The 26,562-nt window shown below is 47.3% G+C and overlaps 2 protein-coding genes across 3 annotated transcripts in view; one reads left to right on the forward strand and one right to left on the reverse strand.

Annotated features, from left to right (window-relative positions):
• LOC144929546 (uncharacterized) overlaps positions 1-24,648 on the reverse strand; it is a 30,668-nt gene extending 6,020 nt beyond the window's left edge. Inside the window, exons 1-2 of one of the 2 annotated variants that reach the window (XM_078849367.1) lie at positions 22,467-24,648; positions 19,504-20,744 (exon numbers count right to left, since the gene is read on the reverse strand). In XM_078849367.1, the coding sequence (XP_078705493.1) occupies positions 20,713-20,744; positions 22,467-22,863 (429 nt within the window). In that variant the 5' untranslated portion in view covers positions 22,864-24,648 and the 3' untranslated portion in view covers positions 19,504-20,712. Of the gene's footprint in view, positions 1-19,503; positions 20,745-22,466 lie in introns of those variants that run through there. The other variant, XM_078849366.1, reaches the window with a different exon arrangement.
• The window catches only part of ARHGEF10L (Rho guanine nucleotide exchange factor 10 like), a 191,160-nt gene continuing 169,672 nt past the window's right edge, over positions 5,075-26,562 (forward strand). The window contains exon 1 of the mRNA XM_073316338.2: positions 5,075-5,180. The gene's annotated coding sequence lies outside the window, so the exon portion shown is untranslated. The remainder of the gene's footprint in view (positions 5,181-26,562) is intronic.

Consider the following 26,562-nt stretch of genomic DNA (forward strand, 5'->3'; position numbering starts at 1 on the left):
CCTAGACAAATTAGAGGATTGGGCCAAAAGAAATCTGATGAGGTTCAACAAGGACAAGTGCAGAGTCCTGCACTTAGGACGGAAGAATCCCATGCATCGCCACAGACTAGGGACCGAATGGCTTGGCAGCAGTTCGGCAGAAAAGGACCTAGGGATTACAGTGGATGAGAAGCTGGATATGAGTCAACAGTGTGCCACTGTTGCCAAGAAGGCCAATGGCATTTTGGGATGTATACGTAGGGGCGTTACCAGCAGATCGAGGGACGTGATCGTTCCCCTCTATTCGACATTGGTGAGGTCTCCTCTGGAGTACTGTGTCCAGTTTTGGGCCCCACACTACAAGAAGGATGTGGAAAAATAGGAAAACGTCCAGCAGAGGGCAACAAAAATGATTAGGGGACTGGAACACATGACTTATGAGGAGAAGCTGAGGGAACTGGGATTGTTTAGTCTGCGGAAGAGAAGAATGAGGGGGGATTTGATAGCTGCTTTCAACTACCTGAAAGGGGGTTCCAAAGAAGATGGATCTAGACTGTTCTCAGTGGTAGCAGATGACAGAACAAGAAGAAATGGTCTCAAGTTGCAGTGGAGGAGGTTTAGGTTGGATATTAGGAAAAACTTTTTCACTAGGAGGGTGGTGAAGCACTGGAATGCGTTACCTAGGGAGGTTGTGGAATCTCCTTCCTTAGAAGTTTTTAAGGTCAGGCTTGACAAAGCCCTGGCTGGGATGATTTAGTTGGGGATTGGTCCTGCTTTGAGCAGGGGTGGGAATAGATGATCTCCTGAGGTCCCTTCCAACCCTGAGATTCTCTGATCCTATGATCTTTAAACACTAGAATCACACCCAGCGCGGTGAGATGCTCACCGGATCGGCGGGCAGCGATCAATCCAGCGGGGGTTGATTTATCGTGTGTAGACTAGATGCGAATAAATCGACCCCCGAGCACTCTCCTGTCGTACCGTACTCCACCGCCGTGAGTTATTGTTGTTTTTTTTTTTTTTTTTTTTTTTTGCCGAGTGCGTGTAGTTGAATTCGCATAAGTTAAAGGCGCGTATGATGCGACTCCACTGTCAGGCACAGGAGCAATCACCAGGTCAGGAATAAGCAGCCAGTGCCTTCTGCTGCTGCTGAGCTTAAATGCAGCCCTAGAGGCTCCTTGCAGCCTATTGGGTGGGACGGCCAATCAGGTGATGCTAGAGCAGCCCAGCTGGGCTCATTAACTGGCTGGAGGGCTGAGCCGGCTAGCCCCAGGTTCAGGTGAAGGAGTGCAGGCCCAGAGTTCCTGACAGAGGTAATGCTGGCCACACATCCATTTTTGGCTGCTGTCATAAATGAGGGGGGGACTCCCTTTTCTGGGCACCCAGCCAGCCAGTTAGCTATAAAATCCCCGTTAGTAGCTGTTCTGTACTTGCTTTCCCTGTAAAGGGTTAACCAGTCCACAGGTAAAAGGAAGGGAGTGGGTGTGATTTTATGGAAGTCTGTTTATGAGTGTATATATGATGTGACTGGAATATGTTTTATGCAAGAGGTCTCTTGGAAGATATCATTACAAAGTTTATAATCCACTGAGTGTGGTCATCCTATGTGTATGAATGTATCATTCTTGTGTCTGAAACTAGGAATATGAAGCATAACTCCGAGGTCCTATTGTAATTATGCAAAGTGTGGGCCATTATTGGGGGCTTGGAATCTTGATGGCCCCCATTGACTAGGACAAGTGACTGTAGATGGCTCTGACAAGTTTCAGCAGGGGAGCCAGGTTAGTCAGTTGCAGGAAAAACAAGGAGGAGTCTTGTGGCAGGTGCCACACAACTCCTCCTTGTTTTTGTAGATGGCTCTGTTTACCTGCAAGCCTCCACCGCATAGGTGCGGGCCAGGCCTAAAAGAATGGAGGGGGGCTTACAGGACATGTGAACGTGTCACAGGATACTGGAATCCATCTTTGACCTGGTGCTTTTCCATTTAGAAGGAGGGGTGGGAACCCAGAGAGAGACAAAGGCTTCCAAAGATATCAAAGGGGGTGGAATAGGACAAAGGGGGCTGCCAGTCATGTGCCTCCTCTCTTGGGACCTGCTGCGGCATGTACACTCTGTGATTGGTTTGTGTTCCAGGTATTTCAGCATCCCTGAATTCCGCTTTTTAGGGCCATGGCCTAGACTGACCCTATGTCTGCATAGCTGGCAAATGGCACGGATACTGTCCCCAGGATGATCAATTCTGAAATGCTGCCAGACCCAGGGAGAAGTCTGGTTAATACGTTCTGTAGGTGGGGATTGGAGGATTGTTGCAGCTGAGAGCAATGCAGTCAGGGAGCTCTGCCATTCCCACAGGGGTTCCCACCAAACCCATGTCTAGCAGAGATGGAGGCAGTGACCTTCCCACCCCACACCTGGGAGCTGTGGTTAACAACCACTTGCTTCTTAGAACCAAAATAGTAGAGCAAAGAGGAAGCTGATAGCCTCTGGGTATTTGCCTGCTTGGGCCAGCCTCCAGATAGAAGAGAAGCAACCGTGAGTAGATGGAGCTGAGCTAAGCTCTGCCTCCTCCTCCTTGCTTATGTCACCACCTTCTGCACCCTGACTGTGCCCCGAGGTATGTACTATCGTGCTCCAGAGGAGCTGACTGCCTACGGCCAGGTGGATTCTGCTGGCTCCTCCTCATGGTAACCTGGTTCCCCTCCCTTCACTTCCTGTGGTTTTTCAAAAGCTCATAACTTGGCCCAGCATGGGTGGATTTTCACAGGGATGACAAAAGGCATCTCCCTGACAGAAAGGGCACTTCCCTGCCATAGTTCAAGTCCCCGCTCCAAAGCATGGGGGAGCCAGAGCTTCTCAAAGAAAAGGTCATCCGAATTTTTTAACACGGGCAAAACAACGTATTTTTCCCAAGCCTCGTTCTCAGAAACAGCTCAACTGGTTTGGCTGAAATTTTCCAAAGCAATTCGGTCTGAGGCAGACACATGGCATGGACAATTTCAGCCCCAATGGGTAAAGCTTGGCAAAGTGATAAACAGAAAAGAGGAACTTGTGCTGGGAAGTATCCGGCGACCTTAATAACAGGCTGGACTGCTTTCTTTGCTTATAATTGTAGTTCCAAATAAACAGCATATAGGCTGTCTATTCGGTTTTGCCTAAATCTTGGACTGAAATCTCTCCACTGCAGGAAATTACACCTGGTATTTCAATATGTGGCGGCACCTCCACCCGCAAGTAAATGTTTTCTTCCTTTTCCTCACGGCCTCTCCGCTTTTGATTGCCTGGCTACAGGTTGGCGTGTTTAGCTGCGTGTGTCACGGCAGTTTACATGCTAGGAGCCCAAGGCGGTGCCTGGTGCCTGCGTGGAGTGTGAGTATACAGTGGCTCAGGCTATGAATGGACGTTGCTGTAATGGGGGACTTTTTTCTGCAACCTGTTAGTTAGAGCTGTTGTTTTGGTTGTATCTGAGTCTTAACGAAGTCCTTGTTTCAAAAAACTCTGGTCTAATGAAAATCAAAAGCGTCTTAAGTCAAGAATTTAGTGTGTATTAGGAGGGTCCTACAGCCTTAGGGATATTTCTTAGAGACAGTATGGCCTAGTGAGCAGTGCACTGCATCTCAGGAGACTTCGGATCCAGTCCTATTCTGCTGAGTGACCGGTAAGCCAGTCACTTTCCCTGCCTGGGCCACAGGCTATGTCTACACTACCACTTACGTTGCTCAGGGATGTGAAGGTTCCACCCCGAGCAACGTAAGTTACGTTGACATAAGCACTCTTGTGCGTAGCGCTATGTTGGCGAGAGTTTTTCCTGCAGACGTAGCTACCACTGCTCGTTGCGGGTGGATTAATTATGTCGACGGGAGAGCTGTCTCTCATCAGTACAGGCATGAGAGATCTTATAGCGGCATAGCTTCATTGGTACAGCTGCGCCGGGCTAAGCTCTCTAGTGTAGACATAGCCTCAGTTTCCCCATCAGTAAAATCGGGATAATAATCCTGACCACTGTAAAGCGCCCTGTGATCTACTGATGAAATGCGCAGTGTAGCAGTAGAACCTAGAAGCCCCAACTGAGACTCAGGACTGCATTGTACTGAGCACCGTACAAACACAGAGCAATGGGACGTCCCTGCTCCAAATAGATTGTGCCAGATAGCAGGTGGGAGGGGAAACAAAGGCAGAGAGAGGGTGAGCCATTTGTCCAAGATCCTCTGGCAGCTCGGATGAGAATAGAACCGATGCCCTTTGAGTCCCAGTCCAGTGCTCTACCCTTGAACCTCATGGCCCTATTTAAAGCTACTGCTCCAAAGTCCTTCAAGAGGAAAGGCAGAAGAGGTCACTTAAAGCTAGTTCTTCCAAAATAAGTGTGTAAGGCCCCAATCCTGCAAGGGGCTCTGTGCATATTGAGTCCAATTGACTCCATTGGGCTTCTGCATGGGCCCCAGGTGCTGCCCATTCAAAGCTCATTGCAGAATCAGGGCCTGCGTTAGCTTGTCTAGGCAGTGGGCTAGATTTGTCCCCTTTGGGGGGTGTCTGTGGAGGAGGAGGGAAGAGCTCCCTGCTGCTCCCAAACACTGAGGTATCCAAAATCACTGGTACTTTTAAGAATGTTGGCCTTCTTTGACCAATAATGCGAGCACTCACCTCCTGCACCAGACAATGCGCAGTTCAAAGCTGCTACAGTAGTTTTAATTATTAGTGTGTACATATGAGGGAGGCCTCTCCAGGGGGACCCAGGCTAATTGTCCTCAGCAAACAGCCTTCCTTGCTGGTAATGGACACCAAAGGCGGAAATTAGCCCTTGGTGCCAAGTTGCATTCTAATCCTGACTTGGATTCTGCAGCTGACAATGAAGGAGGAAGGATTTCTGCCTCTAGGCATCCATTAGGTGGTGCCAGGACAGCTTTAATTCCCAGCTCTTTCCTAGCCCTAAGTCAGTGGCTGACTCAGAGAGCCCAGCCCATGCTGAGCCAGGAGTAGTCACTCCGGAGACAGGTAATGCCCATACCTGTAGGTTCTCTGCTCCTCCTGCAAGTGTCTGACTAGCTTCCAGACTCCTGTGTCCCTGAGCTGCCGCAGCTGGGAGGAAGAGACAAGACATCAGAGAAACCAAACCAGTATCCTACACAGGAGCGAAGTCAGCTTTGTCTGCAGCACCAGAGGGCTTGTTTCTTCGAAGGGCAAGCGGAGGATTTGAAAGGAACCAAGTAAGCTTTTTACTGTCTGTCTTCCCGGGCGGAGTGGATGTGCGGCGCTGCGCTTGGCTGAGTGTGTTGTGCGGTTGATAGGATTTTGATGAAATCTGGTGGTTTGGCCGGTGTATCAAAGGATCAGAGCGAGGGAACCTCCTGTGGGAAGTTTGGCCCTCTTCTGATTCCCCAGCTGATATTCTTTACAGCGAAAGGCTTGTCTTTGTTAGGAAATTGTGTTGCTTTGAGTAGACTGGGTCCAAGTGCCCTATCTGGATGCAGTTATATCAGTAAAATAATAACGCCTGCCCTTCGTAGAAAGAAAAGGAGGACTTGTGGCACCTTAGAGACTAACCAATTTATTTGATTTATCAGTGAGCTACAGCTCACTTCATCGGATGCATTCAGTGGAAAATACAGTGGGGAGATGTATATACACAGAGAACATGAAACAATGGGTGTTACCGTACACACTGTAACCAGAGTGATCACTTCAGGTGAGCTATTACCAGCAGGAGGGGGGGGGGGGACACCTTTTGTAGTGGTAATCAAGGTGGGCCATTTCCAGCAGTTGACAAGAACGTCTGAGGAACAGTTGCCGGGCGGGGGGGATAAGCATGGGGAAATAGTTTTACTTTGTGTAATGACCCATCCACTCCCAGTCTCTATTCAAGCCTAAGTTAATTGTATCCAGTTTGCAAATTAATTCCAATTCAGCAGTCTCTCGTTGGAGTCTGTTTCTGAAGTTTTTTTGTTGAAGTATTGCCACTTTTAGGTCTGTAATCGAGTGACCAGGGAGATTGAATTGGAATTAAATGAATGGGTCATTACACAAAGTAAAACAATTTCCCCATGTTTATCCTCCCCCTCCCCCCCCCCCTCCTGCTGGTAATAGCTCATCTTAAGTGATCACTTTCCTTACAGTGTGTATGGTAACACCCATTGTTTCATGTTCTCTGTGTATATAAATCTACCCACTGTATTTTCCACTGAATGCATCCGATGAAGTGAGCTGTAGCTCACAAAAGCTTATGCTCAAATAAATTTGTTAGTCTCTAAGTACTCCTTTTCTTTTTGTGGACACAGACTAACATGGCTGCTACTCTGAAACCTACTCTTCATATAGCGCTGTTCATCAGCGCATGCCAAAGTGCTTTACAAAGGAGGTCAGGATCCCTACTTTCATTTTACAGCTTGGGAAAACGGAAGCACAGAGCAGGGAAGTGACTTGCCCAAGGTCACTCAGCAGGTCGGTGACAGAGCTGGGAATAGAACCCAGGCCTCCAGTCTAGTGCACTATCCATTAGTCTTCACTGCTCTTCCCATGTAGAAAGGAGGATAAGCTATACCCGTAGCTAGTCACCATTATATATATTGAGGCACTTTTCCCTCCTGGGCAGGTGCTGAGTCCCTTTTGCAGTGCTCTCTAGCCCTGCTACTCCAGGAAGCGGGAGAAGTTTCCCTGGCTATTCTGCTGTCGAATTATTGTGGCGAGAGGGGAGCAGGGACTCCTGAGAACCCAGATGTGACCGGGCTTAGCATGCAGACAAACTGATTCTCTTCTCCTCTTTGCCTGGGGGCGAATGACTCCAAGTGTGAGGCGGGAAATTGGGCTGAGAGGGAGCAAAGAGCGAACAGAGCTGACTCCAGGCAGTGTTTTCGGAAGGGCAGATGAATTCCCAGGTGCCGAGGCCTTGTTTTGCATACACCAGTGTAACTATGGGTATATCTACACTGCAATGAGAGACCCTTGTCTGGCCCAAATCAGCTTGCGGGGCTCCTGCTGTGGGGCTAAAAGCTGCAGTGTAGACAGTCTGGGCTCGGGCTGAGACCCTCCCTGCTTGCAGGGTTTCAGAGCCTGGGCTCCAGCCCGAGCCTGACCGTTTACACTGCAATTTTTAGCCCCAGAGCCCGAGCCCTGCAAGCCCAAGTCAATTGACCTGGGCTCTGAGATTGCAGTGCAGAAGTACCCTTAGTTAGTTCAGAAATTGGTTTAGTTAAAATGCTGCCCTGCCACCAGTGCTTAATTTGTGCCAGGGCCTGGCAGTTCATAGCCCCAGCACCTCTGGGCTTGGCAGTGTGACGTTGCACTCCATAATGTTTTATGGAAATATACTTATGAGTGTAAATATAATATAACTGGAATATGCTTTATGCAAAAAGTCTCTTGGAAGGTATCATTAGGAAGCTTATAATCTACTGAGTGTGTTCATCCTATTTGTATGAACGTATCATTCTTGTATCTGAAACTAGGAATATGGGGGCTTAGAATTTTGATGGCTCCCATTGACTAGGACAATTGGTTGTAGATGGCTCTGTTTACTTGCAAACCTTCTTGGGTGTGTGCGGGCCAGCCCTGGAAGAACGAAGGCTGGGATCTCACAGGACATGTGACCAGGGCACAGGGTACTGGAATCCATCTTAAATCTGGTACCTTTCCATTTAGAAGGAGGTGTGGGGACCCAGAGAGACAAAAGATTCCCGCCTTGTGCAAAAGCTATAAAAGGGGGTGGAACAGAACAAAGGGGGTCGCAGTCATGAGAACACCCCTGCTTTCCACCTAAGATGTCTGCTGGAACTAACAAGGACTGTACCAGGGGAAAGGATTGGCTCCAGACTAGGAAGGAGTCCAATCTGTGAAAGAAGCTTATTGGGACATCTCTAAGGGTGAGATATTACCTGTATCAGTTTCTTAATGTATTAGGCTTAGACTTGCGGGTTTTGTTTTATTTTGCTTGGTAACTTACTTGGAACCACTTAAATCCTACTTTTTATACGTAATAAAATCACTTTTGTTTATTAATTAACCCAGAGTAAGTGATTAATACCTGGGAGAGCAAACAGCTGTGCGTATCTCTCTATCAGTGTTCTAGAGGGTGGACAATTTATGACTCTATCCTGTGTAAGCTTTATACAGAGTAAAATGGATTTATTTGGGGTTTGGATCCCATTGGGAATTGGGTGTCTGGGTGCTGGAGATAGGTGACCTGCTGAGCAGGCTAGCACGTCTGGCTCAACAAGGCAGGGGTCTGGAGTCCCAAGCCGGCAGGAAAAATAGGCTCAGAGGTAAAGTCAACACATCAGGTGACAGTCCCAAGGAGGCTCTGTGACCGGTCTCTCTGACCGAACCTGTCACAGGCAGTTCATAGCCCTGGCACCTCTGGGCTTGCTGCATCAGTTATGAATCAGTTATGAATGTAAAAAAATTGCTTGAATCCCAGCACCTCTTTCATTACAAATTAAGCACTGGCTGCCACCCTCACGAGTGCTCACTCTTAGACTGGTTCAAGCACACTAAGGAATTGACCTGTGCTCCGTTGATAGAAGGCAGGCACTCTGAAACTGAGTAAAGTGCCCACATAGCAGGGTGGCATTGAGCTCATGACATTTACTTGCAACAGTGCAACATGACAAGACCTGACTTGTGGCTAGTGTGTTCTCTTAAGAGTGGAAGAACGCAGACACCCGCTCTCCTTCTTTCCCATCCTGTTTTGTTGGGACAAGGAAACAAAACCAGAACCAGAGTGCAGGAGGAAAGATTCATCTCCAGGGAAATGCAAGCCTGGGAGACAATGAGAGAAGGAAGAGTGGCCCAGGGCTGTGCTTAGACTTCTTCTTCAGGGATCAGCCCTTTGGTTTGAATCCTCTGTGCTCTGGTCCCAGGCTTAACCCTTTGCTGCTGTGTTAAACACTTGTAACATTTCTCCTGAGTCATTCGGAGCTCTGGCTCACTGTGGAATCCTCAATGTTCCTCCTTCTCAGAATGAGCAAAGGAAACAAAATCAAGTACAAAGGCCCAACTGTGTCTCTCTCTACAGGGTCTGACTGGTTCCTCCTCAAACCGCTGGGAGTGACTGGTATCAAGTGCTGGGAGATTGGTTGTGATTTTACCCCATTCTGAAGTTAGTCAGGCTGGCTAAGGTTTCCTTGGGGAGGTAGATGCTGTTAATATGGAGAGAATATAACAGCTTTGTCATTTAAATCCCTGTCAGAATTTTGATTGATTTATGTGAATAAAAGAAAATCAGTGAAGAAATGATAACCTGTTCCAGACTATTTCTTTTTTTATCATCTCTCATATGCACATTCCCATGATGTCCAATGATGTGATTTTATTGTGAGTCTTGTGATGTTTGTGTCACAGAGTCCCCAGGCGATGCCCTGGAACTGCTCCTGCCTGGCTTCATAAGGACTCTGGTGAAGTCTCCTCTCTGTGGGCAGACTGTCTTCGGGGCCAAAAGCTCACACGGCTTCCACCTTCCTGGGTCTGATCCTGGAGCATTCAGCATCCGCTGCCCCTCCGTGCACTTCCCACAGGGAGTTCACTCAGATGGGGCTCCTGGGGAAGCCAGCGGGTCCTGCACCCCAACTTCACAGTCAGACGTGACTCTTAGCCAGCCAGTAAAACAGAGGTTTAGTCAATAATAGGAACATGATCTAAAACAGAGCTTGTAGGTACAGAGAACAGGACCCCTCAGCTGGGTCCATTTTGGGGGGCAGTGAGCCAGACAACCACGTCTGCACTTCACTCCTTGTTCCCAGCCAGCCCCAACTGACTCCCCCTCCAGCCCCTCCTCCTCTGGGCTTTGTCCCTTTCCCGGGCCAGGAGGTCACCTGATTCCTTTGTTCTCCAACCCTTTAGCTCTCACCTTGCAGGGGGGAAGGGCCCAGGCCATCAGTTGCCAGGAGACAGAGTGTTGGCCATTTATGTACCCTGGCCCTTTGCTCTGCAACAATTACGCTCCCTTATCCCACCACCTAGAGACTTAAGAAATGCATAGGGGAAACTGAGCACCCGTACAGTATTCAGAGGAAACATTAAGAAGAGTCCTACTTCGTCACAGTTTGCTCTTTGGGAAGCAGTGTGTACTAGTGGCTAGCACTTTGGACTGGGCTGTAGGAGATCTGGATTCTATCTCTGGTTCTGCCGCTGGGTGACTTTATGCAAGTTGCTTTTCCCTGTCTGTACCTCAATTTCCCAATCTATAAAATGGGAATAAAGATTCTGACCTTTTGTAAAGCACTTTGAGATCTACAGATGACAAGTGCTATAAAAGAGCTAGGGATTGTTATTTATTAATAAAGCCCCAGCAGCTGGAGTCATGTGATTAGGCAAAATTCTTGTTTTTCATTTAAAAAGTAGTAAGTTTCTAGTCCTCCTGGTTGCAGAGAAAACTTTAAAATGACCAAAAATCATAAGGCAGGGTCCCAAAATTACGAGATTGTCTTAAAAATGATGAGATTTAAAGAAAAAATTGGGGGTTTTGTTTTGTTTTGTGTTGTTTTTTTTTTTGCTTTGTGGCTTTTGAGCCTTTAAAGGATTTTCAAGCTTTTCTCTGCAGCCACAAAATCTAGAAATGTCCCTTTTCTTTCTTGCTGTCCCCTGACTCCAGGAACTAGAGCTGTAGTAAAAACAGCAAGTAACATGAGCCTTGCAATGAAATCACGAGAGCTGGCAACACTGCGAAGGTGGGACAATATTGAAGTGCTACCGGCCCCATTTGTGCAGTTGCATGCGTGTGGCTAGAACCGTGCACGTGTGTGGCCATCTGTTGCCTCCAGTGGGATGTTACAGGGGCTTTAGGGTTTGCCCGTGTGGATCTGATTGCAGATTCAGGGCACTGGGAGGTAAGAGCAAGAGGCAGTTGAACAACTCAGTCAGATGATATACCCCCAGAAGGTAAAGCACACCTCAGTGCTCGTTTGATAAAGGCTGATTTGGTTGGTTGGTTGTTTTTCAAAAACAATGTGGGTTTGGCCAGGGTGTTGCTGTAATATCATCCCATTCCCTTAGATTTAGCTGGGGCTGTCTGTCTGGTTTATCTGGTTCGTTAGGAAATAATTGATGAAGTCTTTTTTTTAAGAAGGCAAGCTGGGCGGAGGTGGCATCATGACATATCTTCTATGACTGAGGTCTGGCAGGCAGAACACTGGGGTGTGACTGGTCAGAAGCTAGTGATGAGGGATAGCTCAGTGGTTTGAGCATTGGCCTGCTAAATCCAGGGTTGAGAGTTCAATCCTTGAGGGGGCCATTTAGGGATCTGGGACAAAAATGGGAGATTGGTCCTGCTTTGAGCAGGGGGTTGGACTACATGACCTCCTGAGGTCCCTTCCAACCCTATGAATCTATGTGTGGGTTAGCAGCTGCCCAGCCACTGAGAGAGTTGGGAAGGGTAATTTCCAGCAGCCTCTGGTTATGAGCAGAGATGTGACTGTCAAGGACAGCCCCGCAGAACCCTTTTGAGCAAGCACCTATTAAACGAGGTCCACTGAACTGAGCAAACCACACCTTACTGGCTACAGCCCATCAGTGAGTTTGCTTGCGTCTCTCCGTTGTGTGCATGTGTTCTTAGCACATGTAAACAGTCTCATGAAGTAACATGGCTTTGCACCACTGCCCCCTGCTGGAGGGAATCAGGACAGTTTTTAGCTCTGTATCATAGCCGCTATACTTCTGAAAGATCATGGGGATTCTCCTTTGGCTTAAGTGATGGGGTCCTTTGGGAGCAGGAGGATGTGAGTTCTGTCCCTGCTGACCATGCAGCTTTATTTGATCATGACTGGGGTGCAGCATAGTGACAACAAGGCAGGTCCTTAGTGGCCTTGGATACTGATACAATATACATTGTTAACGACCAGTATGGTAGGTGCCCTGCTTTAATAATATTTATCTTGGGGTGGTGCCTAGAGGCCAGCCAGGTCAGGCCCCACTGAGCTAAACTCTGTGCAAACACACAGGAAAGGACAGTCTCTGCCCCAAAGACATAACGGTCTAAAAGACACGACGTGACAGGTGGGTGAGACAAGCAAGTGAGTCGGGGGGACAGTGGGGGAGACAAAAATAACAAGGTGGGTGCAGTGCTTAGCAGAAGCATGGTTTAAACACATACACCCTAACACCAAAGAGCCCCTAAATGAGCTAGGATGGTCTTGTGGTTAAGGCACTGAACTAGGACTTAGCTGATCTGGGTTCTACTTATGACTTAGCCACTGTCTCTTTATGTGACCTTGGGCAAGTCATTTAATCTCTCTGGGCCCGAGTTCCCCATCTGTGAACAGAGGATAATTGTCCTGCCATCTCTAGGAGGGGCATCTTCAGGATAAATCCAGTCATGTTGGTGACGCGCTCAGATCCTCTGGGGGAAGGTGAGACATAGTGTAGGCCAATTGTCTCAAATAAAATTGTACTCCATTTTTCTAACTTTGACTTAGTAAGAAGAAATTGTTCTGAGTTTATTTTTTGCTGACTGTGTTAACATTTGTTCGTGAGGAATAAGAGTTTTATGGCTGTAATTGCCTTGTTTGCTGTTTGTTGTGAGTAAAGAATGTCTGGTAATTAAATGAGAAAGGATAGCTAGCTAGGCCAGATGGTCAAGAAGGGAGTGGAGGAGTCAAGAGGTGCCAGCTTTCACCCGGATGGCAGATTGACGACCCTAAGGCAAAGGCATACACCCAAGGACAAAATAAGGAGTTGAGCCAAAGGAATAGATAAGAGACAGCTGCAAATCCTCCTGGTAACAACTCAAAATAATGCTAATTAAGAGCAACATTGAATACCTCATAATTGACAGCCTCCAGTGTGACACAGCAAGGTCCATAGACTTGTATGGGAACTTATCACTGTAAAGAAGGGTGTATTGCCATGGGACTTTGGGTTCGTTCTGCATCAACATCAGAGCGTCTGATGTGCTCGACAGAGCCCAGCTCCCCTCCCTCGTGTGCAGTTTCAGAGTCTACATGCCGCAGCAGGTCCCAAGAGAGGAGGCACATGACTGGCAGCCCCCTTTGTCCTATTCCACCCCCTTTGATATCTTTGGAAGCCTTTGTCTCTCTCTGGGTTCCCACCCCTCCTTCTAAATGGAAAAGCACCAGGTCAAAGATGGATTCCAGTATCCTGTGACACGTTCACATGTCCTGTAAGCCCCCCTCCATTCTTTTAGGCCTGGCCCGCACCTATGCAGTGGAGGCTTGCAGGTAAACAGAGCCATCTACAAAAACAAGGAGGAGTTGTGTGGCACCTGCCACAAGACGACTCCTTGTTTTTGCTGCAACTGACTAACCTAGCTCCCCCGCTGAAACTTGTCAGAGCCATCTACAGTCACTTGTCCTAGTCAATGGGGGCCATCAAGATTCCAAGCCCCCAATAATGGCCCACACTTTGCATAATTACAATAGGACCTCGAATTATGCTTCATATTCCTAGTTTCAGACACAAGAATGATACATTCATACACATAGGATGACCACACTCAGTGGATTATAAACTTTGTAATGATATCTTCCAAGAGACTTTTTGCATAAAGCATATTCCAGTCACATCATATATACACTTATAAACAGACTTCCATAAAATCACACCCACTCCCTTCCTTTTACCTGTGGACTGGTTAACCCTTTACAGGGAAAGCAAGTACAGAACAGCTACTAACGGGGATTTTATAGCTAACTGGCTGGCTGGGTGCCCAGAAAAGGGAGTCCCCCCCTCATTTATGACAGCAGCCAAAAATGGATGTGTGGCCAGCATTACCTCTGTCAGGAACTCTGGGCCTGCACTCCTTCACCTGAACCTGGGGCTAGCTGGCTCAGCCCTCCGGCCAGTTAATGAGCCCAGCTGGGCTGCTCTAGCATCACCTGATTGGCCGTCCCACCCGATAGGCTGCAAGGAGGCTCTAGGGCTGCATTTAAGCTCAGCAGCAGCAGAAGGCACTGGCTGCTTATTCCTGACCTGGTGATTGCTCCTGTGCCTGACAGTGGAGTCGCATCATACGCGCCTTTAACTTACGCGAATTCAACTACACGCGCTCGACAAAAAAAAAAAAAGAAAAATAACTCACGGCGGTGGAGTACGGTACAGGAGTCGACAGGAGAGTGCTCGGGGGTTGATTTATTCGCGTCCAGTCTACACACGATAAATCAACCCCCGCTGGATTGGTCTCTGCCCGCCGATCCAGTGAGCATCTGAATGCATCCGATGAAGTGAGCTGTAGCTCATGAAAGCTTATGCTCAGATAAATTTGTTAGTCTCTAAGGTGCCACAAGTACTCCTTTTCTTTTTTCAATAAATGTGGCGTATTGCCGTATCCCCTTTAAAAAGCTTCCGTGTGCTTCTTATAAGCATAACATTTTTGGTGGAGAATTGCGGTGGGAGTCGAGTAAAACAAAAGAGTTTCTCAATCTGACCTTGAACTCTGAAGGGTATAGGAGTGTCAGGCGGTATTTTCTACGTGAGACCCAAGTCTGAAGGACACAGGAGTTTTGGGCAAATACTTTTTGTGAGACCCAACTCTGAAGGATATAGGAGCGTGGGCAAATAGTGGTAGCACCCGTGTGAAAATGTTTAGAAGAAAGCAATCCGAAGATGATACCTCCAAGGGGGGAGAACAAGGATCACTACCTTTCGTTCAAGAAATTACTCCTTTTAAACAGATCTTGCTGTGTTAAACCAAACTCTGAAGAATATAGAAGTTTGGGCAGTGTGGTTTTATTTTTATTTTTGTAAGCAAAATTGTTGTAATTTCACAATTAAAAAAAATGTTTAAAAAAAGGGACCAGAAGGTGTGGGGGATAGTTGAGGAGCCCACTCTCATTGCTAAATTGGTAGTGGAACAAAGCCTGTGTCGGTTCAGCGAGGAAAGCAGGATCAGGCCCAGACAAGCAAGCAGGCAACAAATAAAAAAATTGAAAATCTTGCTGGGAGCCCTGAGGGGCATAATGGCAGGGAAGCAGTAAGTACAGGCCTGGGGAATTCAAATCCCTGGAACAATATTTGGAATGGTGATATCTGAGTTAATGAAGATGTCATTTAAAAAAATAAGCAAGTAATTAAAAAAAAAAGTGAACTCTGCAAAGGCTAAAGGAAATTAAGCAGTTGAACTTTGTTAAACTGTTTTTGAAAAAAAGTGTTATAGGAAAAAAATTCTTGGTTTCTTTGCAGCCATTCTGAAGGGAAAATGGGTCCTTTTCCAAAGAAATGTCTGTAAGTAATCCAGGCAAAGAAACAATCTAATTTAAATAATTTGACAATGGACAATTTAGTCAAATTTGCTAAAAGAACATAATGGGGTTTCTATTTGAATGGAACTGCCCCCAAATGTATAAAAAAGATGTAATCTGTGTATGGCTGTGTAAATATATTATGTAAATATGTAAGGTTTTAAGAACCTAAATCAGCACTCCCGGTTTGTAAAACTCTTGTTTTGTAGGTTTAAAATGAATTGGTTTTGTTTTGATTTTAAATAATACCACTAAAAATCCATTTAGATCTTTCATTCAAAGTTGCAAAACTGACAAACTTTTTGCCAGACACAGGTAACTAGTATTGTTTGGCTTTGGTATTTAGCATTTAACCCTTAAGGTGCCTTTATGCTTTATAACGTTCAATATGTTTTTAAATAAAAAACAAAGTCATCAATGTAATAAAAGGCAGGCAAGAGCTGCAGTTAAAAAAAAAAAAAAAAAGGAAAAAAGGAAAAAAAGGACAGTGGACCTCTAGAGCACAAGCAGGGGTAAGGTGCACAAAAAAGCAATGTTAAAAACACTGAGCCTGAAGGTGGCTCTGAGTAATCAGACTGTCACTTTGATAAGGATACATAAAAACTCGGCAAGCACAAAAAACCAGTTACACCTTATGTAAAAATTAATATGGCTAATGTTCTAGAAGTTAAACTATGAAAAAAAAAAGTGCATTTCCCCCAGGACATGTGCATTGTATATTGTAGAAGGGATAAAGAAATGCAAACAAAACAGCTACTTAATTAAAATCCTGCAAGGGCTTCAAAAAGGAGCCATCATAGGTTGTGTTTTCTTTTTCAGATCGATGTTTGTTTTAAAAGCAAAAATTAAAAGTAAAAAGGTAATCAAAACTCTGGAGGAAGTTAATTGTGTCCCTTTTAAGACAGAGTCTCTGAGCTGCTAGTAGGTTTGGATCCAAAAGCAAGCCAAAAAGCATCTGTGTTAATGCAAATTACCTAACTAATAAAAAAAAAAACAAAAACCCTGCCCATAAATGGCAGCACAAAAAAGCCGCAAATAAAGAACATACCTGGTCAGCAAACAAACTACCTGAAAGCAAAAGGCTCAAATTATAACCCTCCAAATAAAGATTTCAGAGTAGCAGCCGTGTTAGTCTGTATTCGCAAAAAGAAAAGGAGGACTTGTGGCACCTTAGAGACTAACCAATTTATTTGAACATAAGATTTCGTGAGCTACAGCTCGCTTCATCGGATGCATTCAGTGGAAAATACAGTGGGGAGATTTATATACACAGAGAACATGAAACAATGGGTGTTATCATACACACTGTAAGGAGAGTGATCACTTCAGATGAGCTAATACCAGCAGGAGAGCGGGGGGAGGGGGGGAAGAAAACCTTTTGTCGTGATAATCAAGGTGGGCCGTTTCCAGCAGTTGACAAGAACGTCTGAGGAACAGTGGGGAGGGGAGGGGGAATAAGCATGGGGAAATAGTTTTACTTTGTGTAATGACCCATCCACTCCCAGTCTTTATTCAAGCCTAAGTTAATTGTATCCAGTTTGCAAATTAATTCCAATTCAGCAGTCTCTCGTTGGAGTCTGTTTTTGAAGTCTTTTTGTTGTAATATTGTGACTTTTAGGTCTGTAATCAAGTGACCAGAGAGATTGAAGTGTTCTCCGAGTGGTTTATGAATGTTATAATTCTTGACTTCTGATTTGTGTCCATTTATTCTTTTATGTAGAGACTGTCCAGTTTGACCAATGTACATGGCAGAGGGGCATTGCTGGCACATGATGGCATATATCACATTGGTAGATGTGCAGGTGAACGAGCCCCTGATAGTGTGGCTGATGTGATTAGGCCCTATGATGGTGTCCCCTGAATAGATATGTGGACACAGTTGGCAACGGGCTTTGCTGCAAGGATAGGTTCCTGGGTTAGTGGTTCTGTTGTTTCAGAGTAACAGCCGTGTTAGTCTGTCTTTGCAAAAAGAAAAGGAGTACTTGTGGCACCTTAGAGACTAACCAATTTATTTGAGCATGAGCTTTCGTGAGCTACAGCTCACTTCATCGGGGGCATCCGATGAAGTGAGCTGTAGCTCACGAAAGCTCATGCTCAAATAAATTGGTTAGTCTCTAAGGTGCCACAAGTACTCCTTTTCTTTTTGGTTCTGTTGTGTGGTGTGTGGTTGCTGGTGAGGATTTGCTTCAGGTTGGGGGGCTGTCTGTAAGCAAGGACTGGCCTGTCTCCCAAGATCTGAGAGAGCGTTGGGTCGTCCTTCAGGATAGGTTGTAGATCCTTGATGATGCGTTGGAGAGGTTTTAGTTGGGGGCTGAAGGTGATGGCTAGTGGTGTTCTGTTATTTTCTTTGTTGGGGCTGTCCTGTAGTAGGTGACTTCTGGGTACTCTTCTGGCTCTGTCAATCTGTTTCTTCACTTCAGCAGGTGGGTATTGTAGTTGCTGAATTGGAATTAATTTGCAAACTGGATACAATTAACTTAGGCTTGAATAGAGACTGGGAGTGGATGGGTCATTACACAAAGTAAAACTATTTCCCCATGTTTATTCCCCCCCTCCCCACACTGTTCCTCAGATGTTCTTGTCAACTGCTGGAAAGGGCCCACCTTGATTATCACTATGAAAGATTCCCTCCTTCCCCCGGCCCCACTCTCTTGCTGGTATTAGCTCATCTTAAGTGATCACTCTCCTTACAGTGTGTATGGTAACGCCCATTGTTTCATGTTCTCTGTGTATATAAATCTCCTCACTGTATTTTCCACTGAATGCATCCGATGAAGTGAGCTGTAGCTCACGAAAGCCTATGCTCAAATAAATTGGTTAGTCTCTAAGGTGCCACAAGTCCTCCTTTTCTTCTTCCAAATAAAGTGTTTAAAAAAAAAAAAAGTCAAACCTAAGAATAAGAGAGGGACAGTTTAACCCTAAGGAGAAAAAAATATACCTTTTTCTGTGTATGTAGTGCTGAAATCTGAAGACAGGTACAAAAGGGGTCTGCTTATATGCATGACCTTTTAATTCACCAAAACCCCAAAAATATAATATAAATTTAAAAGCCTATGCAAAGATTTCAAAAAAACATTGAACACACTGGCATCAGAAACAAATGTCTAAATAAAAGGCATGGTATAACAAAATACTTTAAATAAATTTAATGTTAATATTAAACATTGGAATAAATTTAATGTTAATAAGTACCCCTGTAACAATGTATAGTGTATATAATTTAAAACACAAACAAACCACCTTTAAGGCATTCTAGTAATAATGCTTCTCAGCTATTACCTGTAAATAAACTTAAAGCTTAGCACAGCAAAAAACCGACTACATACCTGGTCTGCTGTATTTAAAAAAAAAAACCCAACAACTGAGGCACATCACCTCATAACTGCACAGTGGACTAATTCACCCTAAACCCTTAAAAGGTAAAAGCCATTAAAACATGGCCTACCGACAAAAAAACCACCAGAAAGTGTGGGGGTAATTTTTCTGTTTTGCTTGCAGTCAGCAAGGGTATTTGTAAAAGAAAGAGATATTTTAAGCAATAATCTGCCACCCCCAAAGGGGTAGAAACATGTTCTGTTTGTCTTCCAGAAAATAAAAAAAAGCTGGTACCCGCTGAAGAGCAACTCAAAATACCATGACTCTACTGTCGCAACCAAAATTATGTTTTGTGTTGCTGGCATTGTTGTGTATTATGTTTTTTTTAAAAAAGTACAGCATTAAAACAATAATAAACATACATTTTAAGCACAAAATAAAATTACCAAAAAAAAAAAAAAGGTAAAAACATTAATTACTAACCCCCACCCCCCAGTAATAATTAACAAGTCAACCAGCTTCCAGCATTCAAGCCCAGCCACCGGGGTGTTTGTATAAAAATAAATATATATAAAGAAAGGCCATTACAACACCTTCCCTGACTATGGTAAGGGGCGGAGCAGTAAAGGTGTAGCTGCCCTAAAACTACCTTACGTAAACTCCGAAAGGTTATTACACTTGCTCAGCAGCCAAAAAATAAAAAAAAATTTAAAAAAGGGTAGCCTAAAAAAACAAAACAAAAAAAGGCTAAAAAATAGAAGTTTTAAAACCTGCTTTGGGTAAACCTAAATCAAAAGTTAAAATACTAAATGCTACAAACATCAAGGTATTAGCAAACAAAGTTACGGTACAGCTCAAGTGCAAAAATGAAAAAAAGCCCATCAGCTTGTCAAAATTAAAAAATCGGGCAAGAGTCATTTTCTGAAATACTGCCAGTATGGCAACAGCAAGGTAAAAATAATTTGTTACTTTTAGCAAAAACTATAAAGTCAACACAAGACTTGTGTTTGTATTATTAAATGTTAAAATATTGTGTGGCAACAAAAAGTGTACTCAAAGGCACCTGGGCAACAGCATAGGTGCAATGTAACCATACTGCAGAGCCCCACCGTCACTTACTATTTTCCGATTCACACAAATAAAAATGTTCACCGAGCAAATGCCAATAACGCCCTGAGTTTTTGTTTTCCTTTGCGGGTTAATTCGACCACCTTGTACCAATGGCTAGGAGGAAATAAGCAAATTAGTCAATTAACTGCAGCAACCCAAACAAAAGTACTAACACAAAGTCTGACTATTTTACACCAAAAAACTAAAATTCGAAAAGTATCCACACAAGCTCAACAAATTGTGGTGTACCATTGATATAACATTTTTAAAAAATGGTCCCCTCTCATGAACATCAGTTTTAAATATTATAATGCACCCCGTGATTGGGTTTTTTTGTACTAATTGGAATATTGTTTGTCATAATGTGCTTTGTGTGCTGTTGTCTCTTGTCTTACACTTAGATTGTCAGCTCCTTGGGGCAGGGACTGTCTTTATTCTCTGTTGGTACAGCACCTAGCGCAGTGGGGGCCTAATTCATTACCTGGGCTGCTATGCCCTACAGTAATATAGAGATAATAAAAGGTCCCGCAGTGAGCGAGTAGCAGAGCTGGGAATATAAGGGCACGTCTATACTTGCAAAGTTACAGCGCCGCTCGGAGAGCGCTGAAGGAAAACCGCTGTTGTGTGTTCACACTGACAGCTGCCTGAGCAATAGTGTGTTCAGACTTGTGCCACTTGCAGTGCTATTCGGAGCGGTGCACTCTGGGCAGCTATCCCACAGAGCACCTCTTTCTCTTTTGCAGCTGAGACTTGTGGGAAGGAGGAGGGGGTTGTGGGGCATCCTGGGTCCAGTCCCAATGCCCCATGATGCATTGCTTCGCATCCCAGCAATCCCTGTGCTTCCGTCCGCATTTGGCGCCATCTTTCAATGGTTTGTGTGCTACGCGTCCTGCCTCTTCGGGCTGCAGGAATGGATCCCGCACTGCTGACCAGTATGCTGCTTGCTCTGACCAACACGTCACGAGGGCAGTGGAGTTATTCCTTAAACTGCAAAGGCAAGGGGAGTGCGACACTGATCTCGCCACGCATCGTAGCTACGACACGAGATTGCTTGTGGCATTCACGGAGGTGCTGAACAGAGTGGAACGCCTCTTTTGGGTTCGGGAAACAAGCACTGAGTGGTGGGATCGCATCATGATGCATGTCTGGGATGACGAGCAGTGGCTGCAGAAGGAGGAAAGCCACATTCATGGGACTGTGTGATGAGCTCGCCCCAGCCCTGCGGTGCAGGGACACAAGAATGAGAGCTGTCCTGGCACTGGAGAAGCGTGTGGCGATTGCACTGTGAAAGCTGGCTACTCCAGACTGCTACCGACTGGTTGCTAACCAGTTCGGAGTGGGAAAGTTGACCGTTGGACTCAAGTTGACGGAAGTGTGCAGGGCCATTAATCACATCCCGCTCCGAAAGACCGTGGCTCTGGGCAACGTGCGTGACATTGTGGATGGCTTTGCACAAATGGGCTTCCCTAACTGCGGAGGGGTGATAGATGGCATGCATGTTCCAGTTCTGGCACCAGACTGCCTAGCCACCGAGTACATTAATTGCAAGGGGTATTTCTCAATGGTTCTCCAGGTGCTTGTGGATCACCACGGGTGTTTCACAGACATTAACGCAGGCTGGTCCAGAAAGGTGCATGACACACGCATCTTTCGGAACACTGGCCTGTTCAAGAAGCTGCAAACAGGGACTTTCTTCCCGGAGCAGAAGATCACCGTAGGGGAAGTCGAAATGCCCATTGTGATCTTGGGAGACCCCGCCCACCCCTTAATGCCATGGCTCATGTAGTCTTACACGGGACAATTTGACAGCAGCAAGGAGCGGTTCAACAACAGGCTGAGCAAGTGCAGAATGACTGTGGAGTATGCATTTGGCCGGTTAAAAGCCCGCTGGCAATGCATGTGTGGGAAGCTGCACGCGGCTGATGACAATATTCCTCGGCTTATCGCCGCGTGCTGTACGCTCCGTAATATTTGTGAAGGGAAGGGTGAAAGCTTCACTCAGGGCTGGACCACAGAGACTCAGCGCCTGGAGGCTGAGTTTGAACAGCCAGAGCCCAGGGCTATTAGAGGGGCGCAGCATGGGGCCAGAAGGATCAGGGATGCCCTGAGGTAGCAATTTGAAGCTGAAAGCCACTAATATTTGTTGCTATGCTCAGGACGGCAGTGCTTATAATGCTAGGAGGTGATTGGTGCACATGATGCAAGAAGGGGCCTTAACATAATTGTATGGTGCTTTGCAATGCTCTTTTTGCTTTCACTTAATAGAATAAAGATTGCTTTCAAACAAACGCAATTCGTTTATTGAAAGACAACAACCAGAGAAGAGAATCAAATGAAAAAATTCATCACCAGGGTGGGGGAGGGGGCATGGGGGAAGGGAAGGTCTCAAGAGGAGGAGGGGTCCCGGGACAGCTACAGATTTGTGTACGTCCAGGGATCATACCCAGCCTTCTCCTCTGGAGCAGAATGCAGCGGGTTCTGTACTTCAGCAGGGCCAAACTGCCGATGGATGGGTGTTGAGTGCAGTGGGTAGTGGGAGTCCACAGTGCTGGACTGTGAGGAGGGAGGAGTGGAATGCTGTGGGTAGAGAGTGGAGCCCCCCCCCCCCCCCCCGCGTCATGGCAAAGTGACGCGGGAAAGTTACCGTTCATGGGGCAAAAAACGAAGCAGCTTGCCGAGGAACCTGCGGCAGCGGATTGCCCAGTGTCTCCACGAGAGTTTCCTGGAGATCTCTGAGGGAGATTCCCGTGAAGTGAGGAGGGGGGGTCTATCAACAGCCTGTTCCGCCTCTCAGATTAAGCATGCGGTGGGAGGCAAGCCTGCTTTCTGCAACCCGCCTGCCCCCAACAACTCGCTTCAGCAATTCCCCAAATCAGATCCACTTACCAGGGGCCTCCTCTCCTATTTGTGCTTCGCCAAGCTCCGACGGCTGTGACTGGCTAGGCTCCTCCGGGGTAGAAAAGAGCTCCTGGCTGCCTGCATCTCTGGCCTCCGAGTCATCCTCTGCCTCTGGGTCCCCCTCCACATCCTCATCCAAGATTTCCTCCTCCTGGCTCGGTCCACTCTCATCTGGCATGTGAGCCAACAAAGTATCCACAGTGGCCTTCACAGTGGAGGTTGTGTCTCCACTGAGTACCGCGTCCAGCTCTTTGTAGAACCAGCAGCTCGTGGACGCAGCGCCGGAGTGGCGGTTTGCTTCCCGCACCTTGTTGTGGGCGTTCCGCAGCTCCTTCGCTGTGACCCTGCACTGCAGTGTGTCCCAGTCGCTGCCCCTTTCTGTCATGCATTGAGAAATGTATCTGTAGGTATCATAATTCCTACGGCTGGAGCACAGCTGGGACTGGACAGCTTCCTCTCCCCAAATGCCAGTTGGGTCCAGCAGTTCGGCATTGCTCCAAGCAGGGGATCGCCTGGTGGGTGTAGCAGGCCTGGCCACCTGGAAAGATGCACTGCATGCATCACCGAGCAAACAGGAGGGGGACTTTCAAATTTGCAAAGGAATGTACTCAGTGGGGTTGATGGTTGATCACTTGAGGGCAGGGCAGTAGGGTTCAAACCGATGACCAGAGAGGTGAGAACAGGCACGGTGGGACGACACCTGGACGCCATTCGCAGCGCCGTAATCGCCACGTAATTCGCTGGCACCGAGTGCCGTAGCCCCGGGGCAGAAAGCTTTTCGCCTCTCGTCAGGGTGGCTGCACGGGCCTGGCCGTGTGTGCACCTCGGGAGTTACAGCGCGCAAAGCTGCTTTACTGCTCAGAAACTTGCCAGTGTAGACGGGGCCTAAACCAATAGCCCTGTCTCTCATTCCCCTCCTTCTAGCACTAGCTAACACAGCCTGGCTGTAATGCAGCTCCTCTTAGCTCCATCCCAGCAAGGGAGCTAAATGCTTGCTGAGAAAACAGGGAGCCTGTCCTCTTTCTGCAGTAGATGTCCTGCTTTAGCAAACAGTGAGCAAACACTCCTTGGGTCTCCCGCTGGGCCTGCCATTCCCTTTCCCCGTGCCTCTGGGGCCACCTACGCCAAGATGTGCTCTGAGCTGCTTCACCTAGACCTGCTCAGCTCAATTTCCAATTGGGGGCAGTCGGCGGAACAGGAGGAGCAAGAGAATGCTTCCAGTAATGGTTCTCTAAGGCAGGCTGGAAGGTTGGCCTGGCGGGTGGGAGGAGGAATGGGGAGAGGCAGTTTTTATGGATGCCTCTTTAAATATTAACTTATATTTCCCGTGCTGGCTGGCAGGAAGGTCAGACATCTCCTATCTATGGGTCACAGCAGCACAGGCTCCCCGTCAGATTGCCTGATACCATCGGGGCCTGAGGGCAGTTAAGTCCCGATAGCACATTGAGTCCATGGCCTCTCTGCTGTGACTGCAAATGGGACACAGTGTGTCCTAGTGACTAAGGCACGGGAGTGGGACTCAGAACGACTTGCATTCAATTCCCACTGCTGACTGATCTGGGACAAGTAACTGACCTTTGCTTGTGCCTCAGTTTCTCCATCTGTAACATGGGGCTAATTATGATCCTTTGTAACGTGCTTTGAGATCTGCTTATTATACCTGCCCGTTATGACTTGGGTTATATGGGCACCTGGCCTTTAGGGACCCTCCACTCACTTTGCATGGAGGTTAATACAACCGTTAGAGAGTTAACAGTAGAGCTGGCCAGAAAAATTCAGCTGGAACACTTTTGCACTGGAAAAGCCCGATTCCTTGACAGAGAAGCGTTTGGCGGAGACGTGCGGATTTCAAAATGTTCCGAAAAAACAACCAGAAAATGGAATGGAGCAGTCCCGCGTGGTCAGAACGTGTTTGCCCTTTTCAGAACAGAAAGCTTTGCTTTTTTTGTTTTGAAATGACACAAAAGGGATTCCCCCCACTCCCTCCCTCAGAATTTCATGTCACGGGAAATTAGAATTTAGTGCAGTTTTTTGTTCCGTTCGAAACTCTGGAATTTCCCATGAAACTAGAAATCTGGTCCCTGCCCGGCTCTGTAACAGCTTCCGCTTCTTAACGCGACCTGGGCGGTGCTGAGCTCTCTAGTCCATTGTCAGCCCCTTGAACCCCCGTGCCTTTATTATTCAAATTTGTACCTGGGGGGTTAAGAATTAAGAGCTAAAGAGCAGAGTGGGAAACGGTTGTTCTAGGCAGAACCGGTAGCGCCCCCTATTATTCAGTTTGCCTGACACTTCCCATTGTCAGACCTGGTTTTCAGTTGCTTGTTATTTCTATAGGGCTAATGCTCAGTGCCTAAGAGCGCCTGTTTGTTCTTTGGCATAATGCAGCAGCGCCTTCTATGGGAAATTGCTACTCTGGTTGGTTCCAGATCCCCCGAGGGGGCCTCAGCGGTTAAAGGCGGGGGGACGGGGGGGATTCTGAGTTCATGGCATAAATGAGGAATAGCCCCAGCTGGAGTCAGTGGGCTCCCAGAGAACGGTTCAGTGACGAGCGCGTTCAGTGACCAGCACATTCGCTGGCCAGCACACCCGGGATTGAACCAAACACCACACTAGCTGAAAGCACGAGCTGTTACAGCTTGAGCTAAAGAGGCAGGCTTGCTTGTTTGTGCTATACCAGACTCCTACCATCTGCAGACTAGGCACCGAGGGGGCCTGTAGCACACTCGCCCGCGGGTTACAATTCCACTAGAACTCAGCCCTGAGTCTGAGCCTTATGGAGCTCGACATCAGGCTTGTAGCTTCATTTGAAATGATGGGGCAGGGCTGGTCTCTCTCAGCCCCAAGGAACCCTACGCACTCTCCTCCTCCCCAAATCCTGACTCATGGCCACCTGCCGGCAGGTGGGAGCTACCCGGCATCCCTTCTCCTGTATTAGCCAAACGCATGCCCTGCAGAGGTGATGTGAGGTGCTCTCTGCCTGCTTTCCCCTTTTCCCTCATGGGTGCTACCTCTTCTGTAGGCCCAAGCCATCCTGGCCCAGGAGGCAAGAGACCTGGTCTCTGGTGGACTTGGGAGGTGAGTGAGGTGACGTATCCCACAAGGGGTGGATTGGCAGCTGGGAGGAGGGTTTGGGGCACATTTCAGAATGGGAAGCTTTTCTGGACCAACCACTCCAGCAAGTTTCCTCCATCAGTCTCCGCTCAAGGGTGGGCTTTGGGCACGCTTCAGCCACTTCCCCAATGCCCAGCCCCCTCCTGCAGATCATCCCCCAGGGATGCACTGCTGGGGATATCTGGTGACAGCCACAGCCCTGCAAGCTGGCCCTTCCTGGCATCTCCTACCCCGTCCCCAGGGCTGGGCCCCCCAGAACGCTGGCTTCCGCTGACAAGCCCGAGCTCACACCTTACCAAGACGAGCTAGCCGTGGGACAGCAGATCAGAGATGGGCGGGTCTGGGGACTCTGAGTGACGGTGAGGAAGAGCAGAGAGAGAGCATAGGGGGCAGCCTTGCTGCTGAGCATGGGAGGGAGAGATGGAGGTGGGGAGAGGAGGAAATGAGAGCAGAAATCCAGACCGGATGGGATTATCCATTGCCTCCACCTTGGGAAATACAAGGACCGTGAATCAGCTGTGCTAAGGGACAATAAGGCCGTGTCGACGCTGGGACTGCAGTCACTAGGGGAGTTGCAAAAGTTGTGCAGACCTCTAATGCAGACACAAACACGTTGGAATTTGCACCGGGGCAGTTTCTCTTGGTTTCAAACAGTGGGGAAGATGTACTAGCGCAAATCCTGCTGCACTAGCATAAACTGCGTCTTTGAACCTTGCAGCCGCACCGGTGCCGGCAATCCCAGCGGGGAGCCTACGCCACAAGAAGGGCGGGCAACGTGGTCCGAACAGCATTAGCAGCCGTGCTGCACAGGGCTGGCTTGAGGTTTCCTGTCCACACTGTTTGACCAGCTGTACTGCTTCCTAATGTGTCTTCAGGTGGCTTGTCACATAGGGCACTGTGAAAGCGAGTGGAGGAGAAGCTGGAATGCATACAGCTGCGATTTCCAGAGCACTTAATTCAAAACAGGAAACAT

Source organism: Lepidochelys kempii, chromosome 18 (assembly GCF_965140285.1).
Source record: "Lepidochelys kempii isolate rLepKem1 chromosome 18, rLepKem1.hap1, whole genome shotgun sequence".
In the NCBI taxonomy this organism is placed as follows: Eukaryota; Metazoa; Chordata; order Testudines; family Cheloniidae; genus Lepidochelys; species Lepidochelys kempii.